Source organism: Anabas testudineus, chromosome 1 (assembly GCF_900324465.2).
Source record: "Anabas testudineus chromosome 1, fAnaTes1.2, whole genome shotgun sequence".
NCBI lineage: Eukaryota > Metazoa > Chordata > Actinopteri > Anabantiformes > Anabantidae > Anabas > Anabas testudineus.
The window spans coordinates 7,768,914-7,788,861 of record NC_046610.1 but is presented as its reverse complement, the minus strand read 5'-3'; the positions used below and the strand labels follow the sequence as shown (position 1 = coordinate 7,788,861).

General features: G+C 39.7%; 3 protein-coding genes across 9 annotated transcripts; all 3 read right to left on the bottom strand.

Annotated features, from left to right (window-relative positions):
- Positions 1–59: 59 nt before the first annotated feature.
- Positions 60–5,764, bottom strand: casp3a (caspase 3, apoptosis-related cysteine peptidase a). The gene is made up of 6 exons (XM_026360439.1): positions 5,587–5,764; positions 4,611–4,750; positions 2,127–2,255; positions 1,848–2,023; positions 1,649–1,757; positions 60–1,479 (listed from the first exon to the last, which is right to left on the bottom strand). Exons 1-6 carry the CDS (start codon positions 5,649–5,651, stop codon positions 1,250–1,252), a joined length of 849 nt encoding a protein of 282 aa, XP_026216224.1. The 5' UTR covers positions 5,652–5,764; the 3' UTR covers positions 60–1,249.
- A 915-nt stretch (positions 5,765–6,679) lies between these two features.
- LOC113161978 (oxysterol-binding protein 1-like) lies at positions 6,680–16,065 on the bottom strand. 7 transcript variants are annotated; one of them, XM_026359871.2, is made up of 20 exons: positions 15,944–16,065; positions 15,028–15,198; positions 14,538–14,746; positions 14,207–14,369; positions 13,947–14,058; positions 13,659–13,857; positions 13,430–13,544; positions 13,280–13,343; positions 12,996–13,163; positions 12,650–12,895; positions 12,379–12,499; positions 11,506–11,609; positions 11,286–11,381; positions 10,883–11,067; positions 10,548–10,777; positions 10,140–10,187; positions 9,809–9,847; positions 9,674–9,706; positions 9,538–9,573; positions 6,680–9,197 (listed from the first exon to the last, which is right to left on the bottom strand). In XM_026359871.2, the coding sequence occupies exons 2-20, from the start codon at positions 15,159–15,161 to the stop codon at positions 9,055–9,057; spliced, it is 2,445 nt and encodes an 814-aa protein (XP_026215656.1). In that variant the 5' UTR covers positions 15,162–15,198; positions 15,944–16,065; the 3' UTR covers positions 6,680–9,054. The 7 variants fall into 7 exon arrangements, with proteins under 7 accessions (XP_026215656.1, XP_026215658.1, XP_026215657.1 ...); XM_026359873.2 differs by having other exon boundaries at positions 13,286–13,343; XM_026359872.2 differs by lacking the exon at positions 15,944–16,065 and adding an exon at positions 15,673–15,812.
- A 654-nt stretch (positions 16,066–16,719) lies between these two features.
- sart1 (spliceosome associated factor 1, recruiter of U4/U6.U5 tri-snRNP) lies at positions 16,720–19,553 on the bottom strand. Its single transcript, XM_026360394.1, has one exon. It carries the CDS (start codon positions 19,196–19,198, stop codon positions 16,886–16,888), a length of 2,313 nt encoding a protein of 770 aa, XP_026216179.1. The 5' UTR covers positions 19,199–19,553; the 3' UTR covers positions 16,720–16,885.
- Positions 19,554–19,948: the final 395 nt, after the last annotated feature.

Below are 19,948 nucleotides of genomic sequence, written 5' to 3'. Positions count from 1 at the left end.
CTACAGTAACATGAGTATCGGTGAGGATCTTTACAGGCAAAAACAAGTCAGTGACACTGTTTTCAACACGAGACACTGAAAAGTGGTCTTTATTTCAAACATCAGTGTAGCTGCTTATAAAACAGTGATATTACAAAGAAACCCAGTGGAAATCTGGTTCGTCAAACAGCAGTGAAATATTTTAAACTACAAAAGGTGAATTCAATAGGCTGTAAATAAAACTTATACAAAACGTACAAATAACCAGCATCTGGATCAGCACATGATCAAATTGTGCTTAGTTTTAAAAATCCCTCGATGCTGGTGGTTCCATTCACAGTCCGAATCACAGTTTCACCAATTAGAAATTATTTGTGAGGATACATGATAGAGTGCTGACAATACGCTGACTCGTGCTTAACAAAACCTCAAGAAACAGACCACTAAGCATCAAATGTAAAGTTCAAGCATCAAAATGTGCCTCAAGTAACAGTATTGTGCAGGTCGCTGGCTGTATTCGTGCATGATATGAAGCCGGTGCCCCCACTGCTGCGAGGACATCCACGAGCAACAGCTCATTATTTGAAATGTGTAGAAAATGGATAAAAAAAACCAAACATTTATTTCATAGGCCCCAACCTATAAAAGATGAGAGCTCACCGTCACCTGGTACTAACTGACTGACACGATTCTTAGTTGTGCAAACTTAATGTCACTGACTCAGTATGTGAATGTATCAAGAAAATAAAGGATGTAAAAAAACGACGAAGTAGGCACAGATGATCCCTTCTTGTACAAATACTAAAGTTAAAATAAACAGTTGATTATTAGAAATGTTGTTTGCGATTAAACACATAGAGGCTCCAACTTCCTATAAAACCTGTTGCTGGTTACTTCCCTGAAATGTGTATATTGTAAACAACAGAGGCATCTACTGGAAATGCATTTTGAGCTTGGAATTACAGTCAATTACATTTTTTCTGTTTTTTCCTTTTATAATTTAGGTGTTTACTTTTTTTAGGCTAATGTGTAAAAATGCATGCTGCTGAAATAAAAGGTTTAATGCCAGATATGAGAACTATGACACACACACATAACATTATAATGCCAAGCTTATGAAATATAACAGCAATTTTGCATCATATCTGGTCTCCCATAAATATGTGAGCTGAGTTTTCAGTCACAAAGTGTAAACTAAAATAATTCACAAACACCACATCAAATATTTCTTTAACCTGTCGCGCTCAAGTTTTCTGACGTGAAGAGTGCATCAAAGGGAAAAATACATCTCTTTGGTCAGCATCGACACAATGCATGGGATTTGTTTCTTTGCGTGAAAGCCTGGTGAGTTGGAGATGGACTCAAACTCTACTGCCACCTTGTGGTTCACTCGCGTCATGATTTGCTGGAGCTCCAATTGTTTTCCGTATTTGGTGATCATGTCACACAGCGACTGGATGAACCAGGACCCCGTCATCGTATTCCTCCATGAGTAGTAGCCTGGATACAGATGAGGGATAAAATAAACAGTGTTTGAATACAATATAATAAAAAGGATATATATTAATGCATGAAATCCCATTTAATGTGCATTATTGTTGTTATTATTATTATTATTATTATTATTATTATTATTATTATTATTATTATTATTATTATTATTACACACCTGGGGCTGTAGAAAAGGCATAGAGGAAGTCAGCCTCAACCGGGATCTTGGTAGTTTCGTCACTGCTGTCCGTTTCAATCCCTGCATCCAGATCAGTGCCTCTGCAAGCCTGCAAACACAAAGTGAACACAAACAATGAATCAAATAGTTAAGGTTTTAAATCAGTGCAGGTGGAAATAAAGACAGACTCCCAAAATACCTGGATGAAGAAGAGTTTGGGTTTTCCCACCAGTGACTTGCACCGATCACCTCGGAAAAGTGATGTAAGGAACTTGAGCTCTATTGAGCCGTCGGTACCAAAGAACACCCCCTCATCCCCGTGACTCAACAGCACACAGATGAACGAAGCCGAGCTGCTGTGATTTTCCTTTGACACTGGAAAAACAGAAACACACAAACAAAGATTGAAAGGAGTTTTAATTTGTGTAAGTCGGGGTTTCGAGGTAACTTTATTGAGTTTTAATGACTTTGAACTCACCAGCAGTTAAAACCTGTTTCATCTGCTCGACTGTCTGGTCATTGTAAACCTTCACTTTATAACCCAGCATGCCGAACACTTTCATCGCGTTGGCTGCATCTACATCGGTACCATTTCTCTGATTCATTCCTTAAAAATACAAAACAATAAACAGTGCGTTGATGAAATCAATGACTTTGTGCCATTCTTCTGCAGCTGTAGGGACAAAAATCTTTTATGATGAAGTGAGGCTGGAGAAACTCTGTTAAACATTTTGTGTGCCAGATTCAAATGCAGTGCTGGTACTGATCTGGGCATTAGTGTGCACCTTTTTTCTAATATACATAACACCTGGCGAGCTCACAGAAGCTTCACCCACCATAAAAAAAAAAACAGCAAATATCTAATGAGCTGAAAAAGTGGCCACACCTACAGAAGTAAATAATAAAATTGGACATGGTTGAGTTCCATCTACGGGTTTACTGCCCTAACTTGACTGTATTATATAACTCACTATAAATTGAGTAGAACAAGGTTGTCAATGTACTTTTCCTGCCATGACAAGTTAAAATAGCTGTTGAAAAAAGTAAGCAGTTTCATATAAAAGCTGTTTTAGTTTATATTCTCAAAATCTTCATTTTCCACTGAAATAAGATTTCAGCTGTGAACTAGAGAAGACTGACTTCTCACAGTTCACAGACACACGGAAACAATTAAATTTAAAACATGTATGTAATGTACTACATACATTTAATAAATTCTAATCTCTCTTATAAAGAGGTCATTAACTCAATAAATGTTCTGATTAAATTAAGCTTTAGAAACCACATTTCATAATTTAAAGCTGGAATCGTGTGTTTAATCTCTAAATAAAATACTGCAGTATTCTTGGAAACATGCGTGGGAGTGAGCAGGAGTTACAGGTAAGTGAGCACAAATCCACCATGACAGGAATATTTTCTCAGCTGAACAGCTGAAAACAATTGACTAAATTTTAAAGCTCTACCACTGCTGATGTTCACTCTTCTCCTGTGCTGCTAGTGGAGCATCTATCAGGCTGCCTGCTAATCAAGATGTCAGGAGTATTTAGTTAGTCCTGCTAGACTGGTTTATGAAACCAGTTTTGAGCCAAACAGGAGCATCACCCAGTGACTTTGATGACCTTGGTGCACGAGCAGACAGAAGCCGTGTTTGTTTGCATTGAAATCCAAAGCCAGATATTAAACTAACAACAGACACACCTCTTTAGCTTTTCAAGTTCACAGTGTCTCTGTTTCTGTACAGCACAGACAAGGTTTAATACTACCTTGAGGTGTCATACAGTGTTTTTAACCTCAGAGTAGAAAGTGCTGTACAAACGGGTGTGAAGGTTGCCTTTCTAAATAAAGTATCCTGCCCCTTAAATAAACACAGTCATCCACATGGTTCTCCTCAGTCCAATGTGACTTGTTACTTTGTGATGACTTGTGGCCTTTCAGTTCTCATGCTTATGTGATAACCACAAGACATCACATGTGGACAATTGAACTTCCTCATGAAGCACTAATAGCAGTTACTTAATTATACAATAGACATGTATAAAATTAGAAGTACTACAAGTTCCTGCTCACCTATCCTTCTCTATACAACCGACACAAGGCTCACAGAGCTAACGTAAACATCTAATTAACTGGCATGGGACATAGTTAAAGGTATCCACAGTAACAGCTTTAAATTGGGTCCCGTAGTACACCAACCAACCAATACCTAAGGCTTGGAAGACAATAGACCTACTCTGTTGTACTGTAAAACAAAGTGTGACTGTGCTTTTTCGTCCAGCTAGGGCAGCAGACGTGTGTGTGTTCTTCTGCAAAGGTGTTAGTGTTGACAGATTAAGCCTACACATAGTGAATAGCCCACTTTCCCAATACAAACATCTCAAAATATAAATAAAAAGTGGAATTCAACCAATGCTGAATAACCACCTGAATATAAGTGAGGCCAGTTCACAAATACAGGCTATTTCAAAGTGATATGATGGAAACCAGTCTCCTGTTCCAGCATGAAGTGAATGTGCTTGTGCCAAATTATCATCTGTGAGACCAGATCATAGCAGCTCGTCTGCACCAACTAGGAACCGGAGACACTATAACACTGAAAGCACAGACACCTTTAGCGTCAGCTAACATCTAACTCCTGATGAAACTTTTAACAGTGTACATTTGACCCAACTGACCCATGAACCAAGAAAAATACAACTTGTCTGAAAAGAGTGAGTTAATATTCACCCTTCAAGGTGTAGTTTTACAGTCCGACTTTGTCCTGAGTAAAATGAAGCAATACGGTTAGGGATTCAAATTTAAAGTCACAAAGTTTGCAAACCACTGAGAGAAAAATATCTACATGTACACATCCATTTCCTGTGTGGTTAGCTTGTTATTTATGTAAAGTTTCATTTTGAATTGCTTTCAACAGGAAGCAAACGGATTACGTCCTCGCTCAAATAACAAAAAACAAAAGAAGCACCTGTTCTCCTGTCAAAGTTCTTGTTGTTGATGATGATGCACTGGCCGATGCTGGGGAAGTTGAGGCTGTACCTGAAGCTGTGGGACTGGGGTTTGGCATCCACGTCCATGGGACCAGAGGTAGAGGAAGAGTCCCCTGACCTGAAGAGACAATAATCAGTGAGGGTAATAACAGCAAAGGTGGAACCGTTGAGTCAATGTGTGAGTTACAGGTCAACATAAGAGATTCCTATTTATATAGATAACATAAATAACCCACTGTTGGAGCAGTTAATGACACACAGCCACCAGTGTTTAGTAGATAGAGGGTGAAACAACATGCTAGTAGCAGAATAGACAGCAGGCCTGTCACATAACAAACATGACCACGTTTCAGCATGATCTGTTATATAAAACAATCCGTTGCTATGCAAAAATCGCCAACTCACCAGCTAAACTGACCTAGCCCCAGTTTGTGTTCTTCCTGTGTTAGCATACATACGTCTCTGTCGCTTTCTGTCAAGGTTTAACTGACCGGCGAAGTTTGAAAAGCCCCAAAGTCCTTTAAAAAAGACTTATCGTTGTTTTGAATATATGTATAGAACCGCCATAGACTCTTCTAACCATCTGGATAATAAAACTTATAATTCCCTGAACGATAAAACGTTTTTTAACGATTTTCCAGGTAGCGACCCCCAAAAAGAAAGATGGCGACCGACCCTCAACTTAGCCAAGACACACAGTAGCAACTTGGAAAACAGATTAAAAATCGTTTTTATTGGGTACCTCAAGACATATTTTTGCATCCAGATGGTTAGATAACTCTCTGGGGATTTTAACAACATAATCAGAACTGTGGTTAACCATCTGACAAGCTCTGTGTTTTACAATCATCGCCGGCTGCTGACTTTTTACGGACCACAAACCAACGGCTAACTCTGTGACTGCAGCGGACGCTAACACAGCAGATACAAACAATTACCCAGACCAGGACTCACTCTTGTCCGTCGCCTTTCCTGGCGTCTGTGGAGTCTATTCCCGGTCCATCTCCATTAGCCGACATGTTTCAGAGTCAGGTAATAATCCGAGAATCACACGGTAAAAATCCGCTCTGTGTGTGTGTGTGTGTGTGTGTGAGACAAACAACAGTCTTCTGGTGTGAGTCGAGCTGTGGTGCCTAATAAACAAAGATGATGATGTCATGCGCAGAGGCGCTCGTTTCACACACCCGTGCCTACCGGGTGTTTATCGTCCTCTCCTAGGAGGCTTGTTTTTCTTTTTTCATTTTTACAAGACAAGAAAAGAAAGAAAGAAATATCTGTAAATGTTGTAACCATTTAGATTTCTCTAGTGTGTGTGTGTGTGTGTGTGTGTGTGTTCACTCCACCCCTATATTAATTGTTCCTAATGCTATAATGCACAGGGACTAAGTAAACAAATTATATAATGAAACAATAATCGTCAAATTTCTATAAACAATCCTGGAATCACCCTGTAAAATACCCAGTTTCTCAGTTTCAATTTGAGACTTAACTCCCTGAGGCCCCCAAATCCCCCAAACTCCCAGAGAAAGTGGCGATCTGCCTCTGATCTCACTTTGTGTTAAGAGATTTGACGTTAGACTCAAGTTATTTTCTCTTCTAAATAAAATCCACCCTTTCTCATCTTGTTCATTTGTAATCATAAAGATTTAGCAGACAGATGTGTTATATTGTATATTATTTGATTATAAATTAGATTCAAACTCAAATTCATACTGGAGTTCTGCTTCTAAACTACCTAGCACTAATCTTAAGCCTAAATGATGAAAGACTTATAGTAAATTAAGTAGAAGGCAATGTGCTGTACCTCCACCTAAAAGAATAAAAACAGTAATTTTCAAATAGCAGAACATTCAAAAATCTCCCTTAACATTACATATTTGCCAGAGTATGTGGATATGTAATATCATTATGTGATATTAAATAAGTTGTATTTAATGGGGTTCAACCAGTCCCACATTAGTTCAACTAGGTTTAAATTAAAGTCTGCTTTAAAAAGCTAATTAACCAATCTAAGTTGTTCTGTGATACAAAAAACAACCATATGCACTTTACCCTTCATTCAGACTTTAATGCGATCAATCTCTAACACACGTGCACACACACAAAACAAACTGCATTAAAGAACAGAAAAAGAGGAACTATCATATCATATGTTCATATGTTTGTAATCACTGAACATGGTTGAGCAAAAGTTTCCAACACAAACTCAGAAAATGACAAACCAAAAACTAGAAGACATAAAAATGTAGTGTTTTTGACAGTCAAATTGTGTGGGGCATGTTAAATCATTGACGCATTGCACTAAAGTGCAACAGCATCCCAGCACAATGTGGGAACGTGGGAAATAAATAAAATAAATGACAATAGTAAAAAAAAAAAAAAAAAAAGCTACAAATACATGGGATGTCAGGGTTACACAATGAAGACCAATGACTAAAACAAATTCTGCATTAGAAAACACACACTGGACAGACAGAAACCTGTAAACCCATACAAATAAAGTAAATAAAGAAGTCTAGCAGAATATCAAAATGTACGATCCACACAAATCTATTTCAGTGATGTACAAAGCAACAGTCCAAGGCAGTAAGCAACAGGGTGGGTAAAAAGTAATTATCTTTTAAAATAGAAATCTATTCTGTAAAGGATGATTTGTGATAATGTGGTACACACTGAGCGCAGACAAAACATGACAAAGGAAAAACAATAAAGTGCTTCACTACCTTTAGATTCTCTATCAGCTTAACCGGTTAATATCACAATTACTTCACTATTTAATATATTTACACATATTTGCAACATTGGTTTATGATCTTCATATCCATTGTTCTCTTTTTAAGTACACTTGAATATAAAATGTATTATAGTCTTTCATTAATCACACAGTCCTTCCACTCACAACAACAGGAGAGACAAAGACAACGCAGTTTTTGCAGAAGTTTTTAGCGTTCTTGCTTCACACTGTGCCACGTGTGTATTCACTGAGGCACTCTTATTGCTGTTTGGTAAAAATCTACACCCACAGCACACCAGGACTAGGAAATATATTTGATTAAAGATTAAAGCTATGATTAATACATTTGATGGAAATCAGGAAGACAAAAAACAAAACATTATATTTTCCCTTCATTTCACTTATCATCAAGCTATTAGAAATTTGAACACTGTTCAAATGGTGTAACCTAACATATACTCTGAACAAATAAACACACTATGTATGAGAATAAAGACTGAAATATATGTACTTAGAGGGGAGATGCATCTTAAACATAAGGACAGGAGTAAATCTAGTGCATTATAATAATATAATTTAATTTTACCAGTCAGCAGCTTCACTCTATGACAAACGGTAGAAGAGAAAAACCTTCAAAAACAACAATAAGAAAGAGTTTACCTCCATTGCGGGGAATAGTGCAATTACTATTTTCATATTTAGTTTTTTCCATCGGTACCAACACATCTGTTTGGTACCCCTACTTCAGTTTAGACAGTCTTCAATATGTTATCATAGGAAACAAAAATGCTACATACACAAATGACACTATTCTTGGTCAAATAAAACAAAAAGTGTAGAAAATGAAGAGGTTATTCTTCAAGGGTGGGGAAAAAAAGTACTTTCACAGCTCCTTATAACTTTCACAGACTTTAAACGGATATTAGTGGGAAACGACAAATAATCTGATTCTCAAATGAAAATGCTAACTCTCCATCATGTTTAATTATTTAAATCTACAATTAACTGTTTCCTTCAGAGAAAAGAAACTTATTTATTTCACTTTGGTCAGAGCCACTAAAGCCTCTACGTCTATATATCTGAAGTGGTCAGAAACTAGCATAGTGAATATTTACTGTGTGAACTATTAACAGTGTTGGGTTAGATTCAACTTTGTGATGGAGAAGCCTCATTAACATTTACTGCATAATAATTATAATGGATACACAACAAAAAAATCACATGACACATTAGGTAGTAGCCGACTCTAAGAAAATGCTGTGTAAGAAGTTGTCGGGTGAGTTACGCCTCCGACAATAGTGCTTCCAAAGACGATGCATAACAACGTTACCAGAACTACCTACTGCCAAATGCAACACAAAGACTGTAACCTGCAGAGCCCTGGACTGAGAACAAGCAGCGGACCAAGACCAAGATAGACATCAGTGTTTGAAAGGCAGTGAGAGTGGGTTCTGAACACTGTTATTACAATGCTACATGTGCATTGTGTCTATGTTGGTGATGAAATCCACGTTCCCTTGGTTCTGAGCAACTCTCTGCTGTAGTAGGAGATCTGAGTGGGCACGGCTAATTGGAAGCCGTGGACACTGAAGACGTCAGGTCTGATTCCCTACTTTAGCTGATCTATGGTGGATCGCCTCTTACCATCTTCTCATGTGTGCACTGCTGAGAGAAACTGTCTGCTGTGATCAGAAGATGTCAGGGCACATGTCCCAGCTGCCTTTTTCCTTTGCCTCCCAGTAGCCCCCCTTATAGACATGTAAACTCTCTCCGGATACGGGGTCGTCTGTCTTCTCAAACCATAGTGCTTGGTAGTTGTCTTGATGGGTGCCTGAAGGAAAGAAACAGAAGGGGTCTTAACAGTGAGGGTTAAGACAATAACAACTGGACTTCAGATGCATGTTCCTCAAACCAAACTGCAAATTATTGATTAGCACTCAGTGAAAGCACCAGTAAATTCAGCTATCACACAGAGCCACACAACTAACGCACTAATGCATCTGCCCAGGACCCAGTATCAATGACTACTGTAAAATATTTAATGGAATCTATAGTGTCCTATAACGGTATCTACAGACCACCAATATGCAATTAAATAACAACAAAAAATGAAAATTAAAAAGAAAAAAAAAGGGGACAACACTAATGTTCATGGCACTGATGTAACTTGCTTTTGACTGTTCCATGTGGACCTTCCTTGCCGTCCACTAAGATGTAAAGAGGAAATAGTGGAAGGTGAACAGGGATTTTCTTATCTGGATTCTGTTAAATTATTTTACTGTTTTATATTATGGTCAGAATACTTGCTTAAATAGGGAATATGTGATGGTCCATAAGGGGCTGTAAAGAGAAGAATGAAGGATGATTCTTTGGGAGTTAAGACAAAACAAACAAAAGATGAATAAAAAATGACAGAGAGTGAAATTGTAAGGGGCTACTTGCATGCAACAGGCGTTTGAGGGGGAGAGTCATCTGTGTTAGCTGAACACGAGCAAAAAAAAAAAAAAAAAAAAAAGACCTTAAAACCACAACTCTATCCAAAATCCAAACAAAAGTCATCTACAGTATATTTGCATTTTAAAAGTGCTTTGTGTAGCATCTTAAGCAACGTATACTATTAATAAACATGTGTTCGCTTTTTTATCCTATGTCCATATCCTATTAATATGTTAAGGATAAGTTAAGGTCATTTCTTACACACCGTTTTGTTAAAATGCCACTCAAAGCACCTTTAAAAATAACACTTTCTGTTTTACTGTGAAACGATACTTGCTTTCATCAGAAACCTCACTTGCTTCAGTGCCAGTCTCCTGTGCATCAGCTAAATGAAAAACAAATGGATGAGGGAACAGTAAAATGTGAATGTGCTGTTATTAAGATGATGCAGAAGACATTTAACACCTTCCTGTTACCCATACAAACATGTTCGATTGCACGTGTGTGGGTTTTTTTATTCTAGAGTCAATACAAAGTGTAATTCAGGGGAGGGAAAGGACTTGGAGAAGAGTACTTGCTTTTCAAGGGTGACTCATTGATTGAATCCTCAAGGACAGCTTAAAGTTGGCAATGAATGCCAAGACAAGCAAAATGGATAGGAGATGAATGGACAGAGAAACACTGGACAGAAACAGAAGACAAACAGAGCGACACCAAAACAAAGTTCCCTTCTTTCTTTTCCTACCTTCTTCAGGTGAGCTGGCTGTTTTAACAGCCTCCCTTTCCCGTTCTCGGCGGACAGTGCGCTGTTTTTCTTCCAGCCTCTGTTTCTCTGCATTGGCCTCATCCCAGCGGCCTTCCTCCATTAATCGCTGATCAGGGCGTCTCCGACTGTCTGTCGGCGCCACTCCGTCCTCAGATTCATTGAGTGTCAAGGCCAGCGAGGAGAAGTAGTACATGTTCTCTGCTCCCTCTCTGGAAAGTTGTCACCATTATATATCAGAGAGACAAAGCTGCAACCCTTGCAATGTAGACGTAACATCTAAAGCTCAAAAGCACTTTTTAAAAACAGAAACTCACGGTAAAGGGTTTTTTCTCCAGATTTCTTTGGCTTTGAGTGTCTGATAGACAGTCCTCTGTTTGCCTTCAGTGCCGTTCTCGCCTTTACTGCTCTGCATTACCCTGGAAAACTCCATCTTCTCATCCCAGGTTCCCGACAGCACATAATGGGCTTTTCCATCCTTATCTGTTACTACTCCTGTTACCTGAGAGGAAAACATGGATTTTGGTTAGGACAGTAATAAAAAGCTGAAAGATGGCAGCAAAAAGTTGGTAGAATTTTTTCAGGTTTGCTAAATAATCTCTGAACATGAAGGGAACGAAACAGAAATCTATAATTTAGGGATAGACCCCAAACTGTATTCAATAGCAATTCCATCTTCCTGTAAACTCTACATTCACATACAGTTCACAGTGTGCCTACCTTTCTTGGTATGTCCCTGGAGAAGTAACTGTAGGGAGCAAACTTGAGGTGGCAGCGATCTCCTGTTTTGTGGTTCACCACATCAATCTCCCCTGACTGGAAGGAGAAAAATGATTTGCTATTGAAATTTTAAAGGATAAACCTGATAAAGTAAGTAATATGAAGACATCTATGTCATTTATAGTCAACGTAAAAAGTACAACATAAGCTTTAAAGTTACCTGATCAATCCATAACTTTCCAACAATTATGTTGTGCACTGTTGTGGTCACTTTTTTCCAAGAGTAGTGGTTTTTGCTCTTGTCAAATATACACTGGATAGAACCTGATGAGAAAGAGGAAACAATTACATACAGTATCATCATTAAAGTCCTAAACTGGAACAGAGTCAGCAATGAACTTCCATAGTGTTAAACAATAAAATCACTGACAGCGGAGGAAAAAAAGACAGTGAACCACCTGTGATACTTGGGGTCACATGGACGGTAGTAACCTCAGCCATCAAAGCATCAAATTTAACCGTGAGTCACATGTGTACAATAATAACAACGTCATTTATGTGTACAGAAACTGCTTGGTTACATATTTTCGCTGCAGCCTGACTTGAACAGAAGCTTCTCCATAAATGGCTATCAAATCAAACACATCCTCGTTTCTCCATTCATCTGCCTTTGTCTTGCTCTCAACTATATTTATTGTGTACTGTTAGACACTGACCGATGATGGCAGGTAATTAGTGCGCACACACACATAATTTAGACATAAATTAAAGAAACTAAAGAAAAGACATGAACATGACCATTGTGACTGTGGTTGCATTGTCAGACATCAGATATGAATCAGATGTAGGACTACATATGACCCAGATCTAATTTGGTTTGTTTGCACTTCCATGGAAAAAAAAAAAAGAGTCACTTGGCAAAAAGATGTGATTTTTCCATTCATGTAAGATGAAAAGTATTGTGGCATAGAGTTTTATAGCCTCCTTGATTAATTATCCAATCATAAATTGCAATGCTCTGCCAGCATTCTCTGTTTTACTCTTATTCTTTTGGCCTGCAGTTTTACAAGCACATGCACTAACACGCACTCACCCAAAGGCATGATAGAGAGATATTTTCCTCTGAACTTGCTGGCAAGCGTAATTTCCTGTCGGAGAGTCCAGCCCTTTTCAGAGATGGCATGGTGAGCTGCAGCAGGTGGGTGGTGACTCACCTGGGTAGAGAAAGAGGAGTTAGTAAAGTCACGAAATGATCTCTGAAATTGTGTGATTGTGTGAAAAAATTAATATATTTAATTGAACATACCTCAAGCATATTTGATTTTTGAAATTAGAATGTGTCTGCAAATGTGTTTTCAGCGTACCTGTTCACACAGCGAGCGGTAGCCGCACTCTCTGAGCCGATCAAGCTCAAAAGTTTCTCCCAGCAGGGGATTGAAGGGTTTTCCTGTGCGGTGGACAGTGGTGGAGTAGGATGAGACTGTGAAAGCTGCCACATAACACATCTGCTCTAGTGAGCTCTGACATTTTGCAGCCTTATCCAGCAGTTCATAGTACTCCAGATCTTCGGACAAACGTTGCAGCATTGAGAGGGGCTCATTAAAATTCACCTAGTATATACAAAGCCACAGGAAGAACATGTGTTATTACTTCTGATTATTCAAAAAAGGAAAAGACACTTACATGCCAAGAAGTGTACAGGTTTCTTACAGGCATTGGTATCTTTGAGAGTTCTTTTCCAATACAGTTCTTCATGATGCTCCACAGATTGAGGTAATAGTTGGGCTTGTCAGGGATACGAGTTCGTCTTTGTTTAACTGGCTCTAACTCAAGAGGCTGCGGAGACTCCGGATTGGATGCCAAAGAGAGTTCATCAAACTAACAGAAGAACAGGGTAAACACCCCTGAGGGTCAGATGACTTTGGCATGTTCATAACCAGAGAAGACAAATCAATACAAATCAGAAGTTGCTTGCAAAAATAAACTTAACACACATTTACCGACTGATCATCCATTCCAGTCTCACTGCTGAGGCCACTCACGTTGCTACCAGATCTCCTGGAGAAGAAAAACAATAACACGTAAAATTTTAAACAAAGCTCAAACAAACAATGTAACTGACAGTGAAAAAAAGGCTGAATAACCTGTGATACTTGGGGTCAGCAGGGACAGTAATAAACTCTGCAGGATCTTCCATAGCATCAAAAAACTCATTGTCATCATCCTCATCACTGGCATCCCCTTTTCCTGAAACCCCACCTAAAGATAGAAAGTGCACAAATGAATGAACTAAAAGGTTCATCTAGCCGAAAATGTACAGTAGGTAGCATAAAAGAGTAAAGTCAAAAGTTCAGTGGGGGATAGGAACCTTACCTTTGCTACCTAAGGCGGGATTGCTGAATGAAGGGGGGAGAACTGTTGCTCCTCGGAAAGCTCTTTCCAAGTGGTTGTGCTGTTTGGCCAGCTGCTCTAGAGTTTCCTCCAGCCGTATCCTCTGTTCTCTTTCTGTCTGTAAGGCCTTCTGCCAGCGCTTACTGTGGGTCTGGGCCAGGGAGAGGAAGTCTCTACACGCCTTGGGGACGATGAGAATACAAAAGTAACATATCAGCAAGAGAGCTGACAACAGTGTAGTGTGTTCCACAATACAGTTGAGTAACTTACATTGATCATGGCATTGGAGGTAATGCGGAACAGTGTGGCCCTCTCTGTAACTTGTCTAATCTTTTCACCCGTGTCTGCTCCAGCGCGAATCCCTTCCAGTTCTGACAAAGACCTGTATGCAGTATAAAGCACTGAATGAAATAACCAATACATGGAGAAACAAAATAAAGAACCATTGCAATTATTACCGTGGATAACACATTTCAACAAGTACTAGACACATTTAGTTTTTCAAACTGCTCAGGTGACAGATACTGTACCTTTGGAGGGCAGACCCGTGCTTGACAATGAGATCATTGCATGTGGCAAGGTCTTCCACCTTACTGTTCAAGGTGCGCAGCGTGGATTGGATTTCTGAGTTACGGCAGCCCCCACTCTGTGCTGTAGTGGGGGGCACTGGTGGACAATCATCACCTGAGTCATCTGAGAGAGTGAATAGAGAAGACAATGTGACCAAAACAAAGGTATTTCATAAAATGATATTACATGTGAGAACCACACACATTTGTGTATTGTGTGTCTGCAATATGCAATTTCAAACTATATGGGAATTTCACATTAACTGCATAACCAATTAATCTTCCCTCTCACCAGACTCAGCCTGCATATGGATGGCCTTTGCCTTAGCAAGCTCCAGTGCAGTGATCCATCGCTGGCGCTCTACTTCTGAGCTGGCTTTCAGGTGGTAGGTCTGTGCCCCACCATTGGAAATGACAAAATTGCACGAGTCCTCCACAGCAATATTGGCCGTTGCCAAGTTGATGGTGCCTCGACATGTATGACCCATCTCTGCCTGGGTCCTAAATAGAAACAGAATGAGGAACAATCAAATGCAGGGCTCTAAATAACTAGTTTGCGATGCAGACATTGCTAAAAATTAGCATAATGCAAAATTATTTATTTCTAAGGTAAATAATTGTAAAATAATAAAAACATCACAGACTAAGAAAATTGTGATATATGCATTTTAGATCATTAATCTCTCTGTCAAACTTATCACACACTTAATCAAAGTGTCACATTGGCCTCATGTTAAGTGCACGGGAATCCTGCAAATTCACATACTGTGCATGTAACTTACCTATAATAAGACAACAATCCATTGCTCAGAACAAACCAGCGTCTCTGGTAACCCTTAATGTAGTTAGTCCATTTGAAAAGCCAACCCTTGTAAGTGTCTCCAGGGGTTGGAGTAGGGGGCTTAGACTCTGACATCACAACAGCTTGTGGTTTCACTGGGTGAAGTTAGAGCCTATGGAAAAAAAACAAGAATTAACATTAAAACTGTTTTTTTTTATTGCTGGTTCAGTATTTTTACAGTGTCATGAAGGCACCAACTCGTCTTAAAGGCGTAACAGAGATATGCATTATCAGATGAATTAGTTTGTTATTATACTGTATTAATATCAACACTTTTAAACTAGGTAGTTATTTTGTCATCCTAACATGACATGTTTATCTTTCTGAAAATGATCAAAACATTGATAAACACTAACCTATAGTAAGGCATTAAGTAAACACCAGCTCACATTTTGGTAAATATTATTCTATTATTAGTATTATTATCAGTCATTAACAGTTAAATTTCACTGTGCTACACTTTAATACGAACTGTGAAACACTAACAAGACACTTAATACTCCGTTTAGCTTAAGCTAACGTTAACATTTACTGCGTTTAACAGGCAAGTGTCAAACACCGAGACAACATAAGTAACTAACGTTACCGATAACCATCATCTCAACCCGCTGGCTATTTGTCTGGAGTGACTAACAAGCATCAACAGCCTGTGTAATAAACTGTGAGGTACTTCGATCAACAACACGACCATCAAAGCTACTTAGAACACTGTCCGTCACTAAGCTTGCTGCTAGCTAAACAGGAAGCTGTCAAACAAGCTGACACGTCGCAGACGTCTCTGTCATCTTGAACCATAAAACCCAGTCGGATTCTTTGTCCGATAGTTTGTCATTAAGACACGATCACTCTTCACTTACCGTTACGTGAAAGACTTTAGCTGTCAACGTTGTGCATGCCGTACTGCATGAAACGTCGTGAGCAGGCTAGTGTTAGCTCCGCTAACTACTGTGCTACAGGTTGTGCACTAATATAATGTTCGATCAGCCCCTGAAACCTCAACCTTTGTTCCGCAGGTCCAAAAAAACTAATCAGACTAATTAATCAAAAGAACTCAGCGTCTTATCTATGTAATGGACACGATTTTTTTTGCAATGTAATTTTATTTATTCTCACACAGTAAGCCATTAAAGCAATTTCATAATCTGAGAATGTCTTCGATGTAATGAACTAAAACGATCTAGGTTCTAACTAATTTTGAAGTAAGGTACACGCCTGCATGTTTTAATTATATATTCATAACTGTTGGGCTAATTTATGGGATCTGAGATAATAAATTAGAGAACTACGAGACAGTACCGCTAACCCTATGTGTCTTCACAAACCGCTATAATGCTGCCCTCTGTTGGATAAAATATCCTATGAACAGTGTCTCTTTAAAGACCTAGTAACATTGTTTGAATGGGAATGTGGAATTGTACAAAATATTAGCATCATTAAATGTTTAATGTTACTGGTATTGTAGTATTAAACTAATATAACTAAAAAATGTTGAATGAACATGAAATACAAACCTAATTTATGAATTCATGAAATACACAGACTGTGATTATACAGTAACACATTTTGATTATCATCAAATGAATATTCTCAAAACTCTTTAACATTAGTTACAAAAAACAAACAAAAAACTATATCTTAGTTGTATTCACTTTATTGAACAATTCTTTACTACAACAATGAAGCTTGTATGAACTAGGCCATGAAACTGTAGCAGTAATCAATTAAAACATCCTGTGTGTGTATATAGATCTATGCATGTCTACAGTATGTTTGTGCTGAAGATTATTCACTCTCAACTCTTATTTAGTGATGGTGTTGGCATTCATGCTTTTCCCACTCCCACTAAGAACAATATATGGCGTTTTCTGAGATTTCTGTTTCTCTTGAAGCAAAGCCACCGTTCCCAGAGGAGTATCACTGCTGCTCATCTTTTTCAGCAGGGCCTCTTCCTCCAGCTTTTTCATCCTCCTCTCTGTCTTCATCTTTCCAGACCCTTTTCCGTGGAATCGATGTGAGAGCTGCCTGAAAGCTTCTTTTGGAGTGAGTTTCCGCCCAGACTCATCCACGTACTCAATCTTGACGTCAGGCTTGTAGCTATCCTTCTCCTTAAAATCTTGTGTGAAGCCTCTGTATTCTTCCCGACGACTGTACTTGTCATCAAAGCCCATCTTGTCCTCAATACAGTAGTTGTCATTGGGCAGGGCACCCTTGGGTGCTTTGACACGGGCTACCTTCTGCATCTGAGTGTCCAGTAGACCTTTGTTTTTGCACAGCAGCAAGGCAGCAGCAAGGCCAGAGTTGACGATGGGCTCTTCATCCAAAATGGTTGCTGAGGCTGTAGAGAAATCAGGTTGTTTCTGCTCTTCATCCAAGTTAACTGTGCTCCATCCAACATTCTCATCTGTTTCTGAGTCTGTATCTCTCGCATCATCTTTCTCTTCCTCCTGCTCAAAGTCCATAATGTCTTCTTGGTCCTCTCTGTTGCCAGACAGTCCATAAGTTGGAATATCACCCAGGGTTCTGCAAAACTCTGAGGTGGCATTGAAAACAATGTTGTTCTTCTTCTCAGAATCACCATCATTGCTGCCTTTCTCGTGGACTTTAATCTGCGCTGCCACCTTCTCTCCAGAGTCTTTGAGAAGCTGCTTTTGTCTCAGCTTCCTCTGCTTCTCCAGTTGTTTTTGCAGCTCCTGTTCTGCCTCATCCTCCTCAATCATAGCAGGCTCAGGAGGTGTGAAGTCTTCCTCATCACTTATGTCCATTTCTGCCATCCTGATGTCATCCGACATCTGGGGGGCCTCGGGTTGTAATTTGACCTCTTCCTTAACCTCCTCGCCATCGTCCTCCACCTGTTTGCGGCCTCGACCACGTGTCCTGGAGCCAAAATCAGAGCTGCGAGTGTCATCAAGGAGAAGTTCATCTACAGCTGTCTGCTTCTCCTTCTTCCTGATCTTCTTCACACGGCGTTTTGTCTTTTTGAAGCTCACCATTTCCTGAGGCGTGTAATATTCTGAAGCAATAGAGAGAGAGGGCATTTCCAAGGACTGGGCTTGATTTCGTAGATTATCTCTCATGGCCTGGAGCTCCCGTTCTCGCTCCCCATCGGCAAAACCTCCCGTGCTCAGCCGGAAGCTCTTCTTCTTTTCACCTTCAATTTCCTCATCATACTTTGACAGCACAGAGCGGGCCTTAAACGTAACCATGTCATCCACGCTCTCCTCCTCTTCATAGGGCTTGTAATCTGGCTTTTTCTTTTTTAACTCCACATTCTTTTCTGCTTTTTCCTTGTCCACCATCTCCACATTTACGAGCACATCTTCTTCCTCTTCAAGTACACCTTTGTCTTGTATGGTCAGGATGACACTGCGACCCTCAGTGAAGGAGTCCACCTTGTGTTGCACTTTGAGTCCCTTCAGATCACGGGATGTGTAGGCTTCCATTTTGCTTTGTGCAAACTCCTCTTCCACGAGGCTGCTCACGCCAAACTCCTCATCCATCTCTTCCAGAAGTTTTGCCCTTTTCTCTGCCATTTCTTTTTCTTTTGCAATCTTTCTGCTCCTCTCCACCCAAGCAGCTGTGTCATCTAGCCAGTCGTCATCAGCTAGGCTTTTGACTTTTCCCAACTTTTGGTTCAGAATGCGTTTTTCTTTCATAGCTGCAAGTTTCTCTCTCATTTCTTTCTGCTGCTGGATGAGAACAGGGTTGATGGTCTCCGCCAAAATCGGCTCCTCTTTGGTCCCGAGCTCCTTCTTGGACTCATTTAACTCCAGAGGCTTCAGACCCAGCTTCGCCCTAAGTTTGTTTGTCTCTTCAATGCTGAGAGATGCATCTCCACTTGCTGACTGCGGTTCCACTTCTGTATTACTCTCCTCATATCCAAGATCAACCTTCTCCTTTTTCACTCGTGGCTCCCCGCTACTCCTTTCACCTTTGCTGCGGCTCTCTCGTCCACTTCTTTCCCTGGACCTGGAGCGTTTTCGTTTCTCTTTATCCCGATCTGACGCCTCTCTGTCTCTCTCTCGGTCCTTGTGGCGATGTTTCTTGTGTTCGCGACGACGCTCTTCGGTGTCCTTGTCGCGGCTCTTTTCCTTGTGTTTCTTTGACGAGCCCATTATTTCCTTTTGCGGGTTACAACTGTGCCAACTCAAAAAAGGTGACGTTAAAATATAGTTTCTTGCATTTACAGTCCCTCTGATCGAGTTGAAGGGAGAATGTTGTTAGCTACCTATGCTAACTAGCGCACATTAGCTTTGAAGGCTACGTGGCTAACCGACGAAAAAACTCCGCGAAAGCCACTAAAAATTTTACAATCCAATATTAATCGAGAACAGACAGAAACGTGGAGAAAAATGCTGTTCTGTTTCTTTAGCTTCGATCTAGTTCAACAAGCTACACCTCACGTTTGGGTAACGTTAAACACAGTAAACGAGCGACAATGATACCGTTTCCGGTTAATGCACTTCCTGTGGTCGAGCACTAGCCTGGAGCTAAAGTGTAGCGCCACCTGTCGTATTGTAGTGTTTATATCAGGCTCAGGATCATATCCGTGAATTTCTGCGTTTCGGGACCGAGCTGGTGTTATTATTTATGGATAGAATCAGAGAGGATTTGTAAAACATATAGTTCAGTAGTTATGTGAAGTACTGGACAACGACATTCCTCCACGTTCTCTCTGACGGATGACGGGAACATCTCACTACGTTGTCAATCTCAAAATGTAAGCTAACTTAGCTAGCTGTTAGCGCAGTTTTAATTAATATGACTAAATGCACCAATTTCTTCAACCCACTACGTGTTTTGTTAGCCAGTGTTAAATAGTCCAATGGTTAATAAGTGCAAATTGTAAACAGTAGCCGTGAACG

Coding starts and splice junctions, on each gene's coding strand:
- casp3a (XM_026360439.1), bottom strand. CDS start 5,651: ATGTCGGCTAATGGAGATGGACCGGGAATAGACTCCACAGACGCCAGG. Junction 2,024..2,126: donor GAAACAGGTTTTAACTGCTG/GTGAGTTCAAAG, acceptor CTGTTTTTCCAG/TGTCAAAGGAAAATCACAGC. Junction 1,480..1,648: donor TGCCTTTTCTACAGCCCCAG/GTGTGTAATAAT, acceptor ATCTGTATCCAG/GCTACTACTCATGGAGGAAT.
- LOC113161978 (XM_026359871.2), bottom strand. CDS start 15,161: ATGTCAGAGTCTAAGCCCCCTACTCCAACCCCTGGAGACACTTACAAG. Junction 14,747..15,027: donor GGATTGTTGTCTTATTATAG/GTAAGTTACATG, acceptor GTTTCTATTTAG/GACCCAGGCAGAGATGGGTC. Junction 11,382..11,505: donor GAAAGTTATGGATTGATCAG/GTAACTTTAAAG, acceptor TTCTCCTTCCAG/TCAGGGGAGATTGATGTGGT.
- sart1 (XM_026360394.1), bottom strand. CDS start 19,198: ATGGGCTCGTCAAAGAAACACAAGGAAAAGAGCCGCGACAAGGACACC.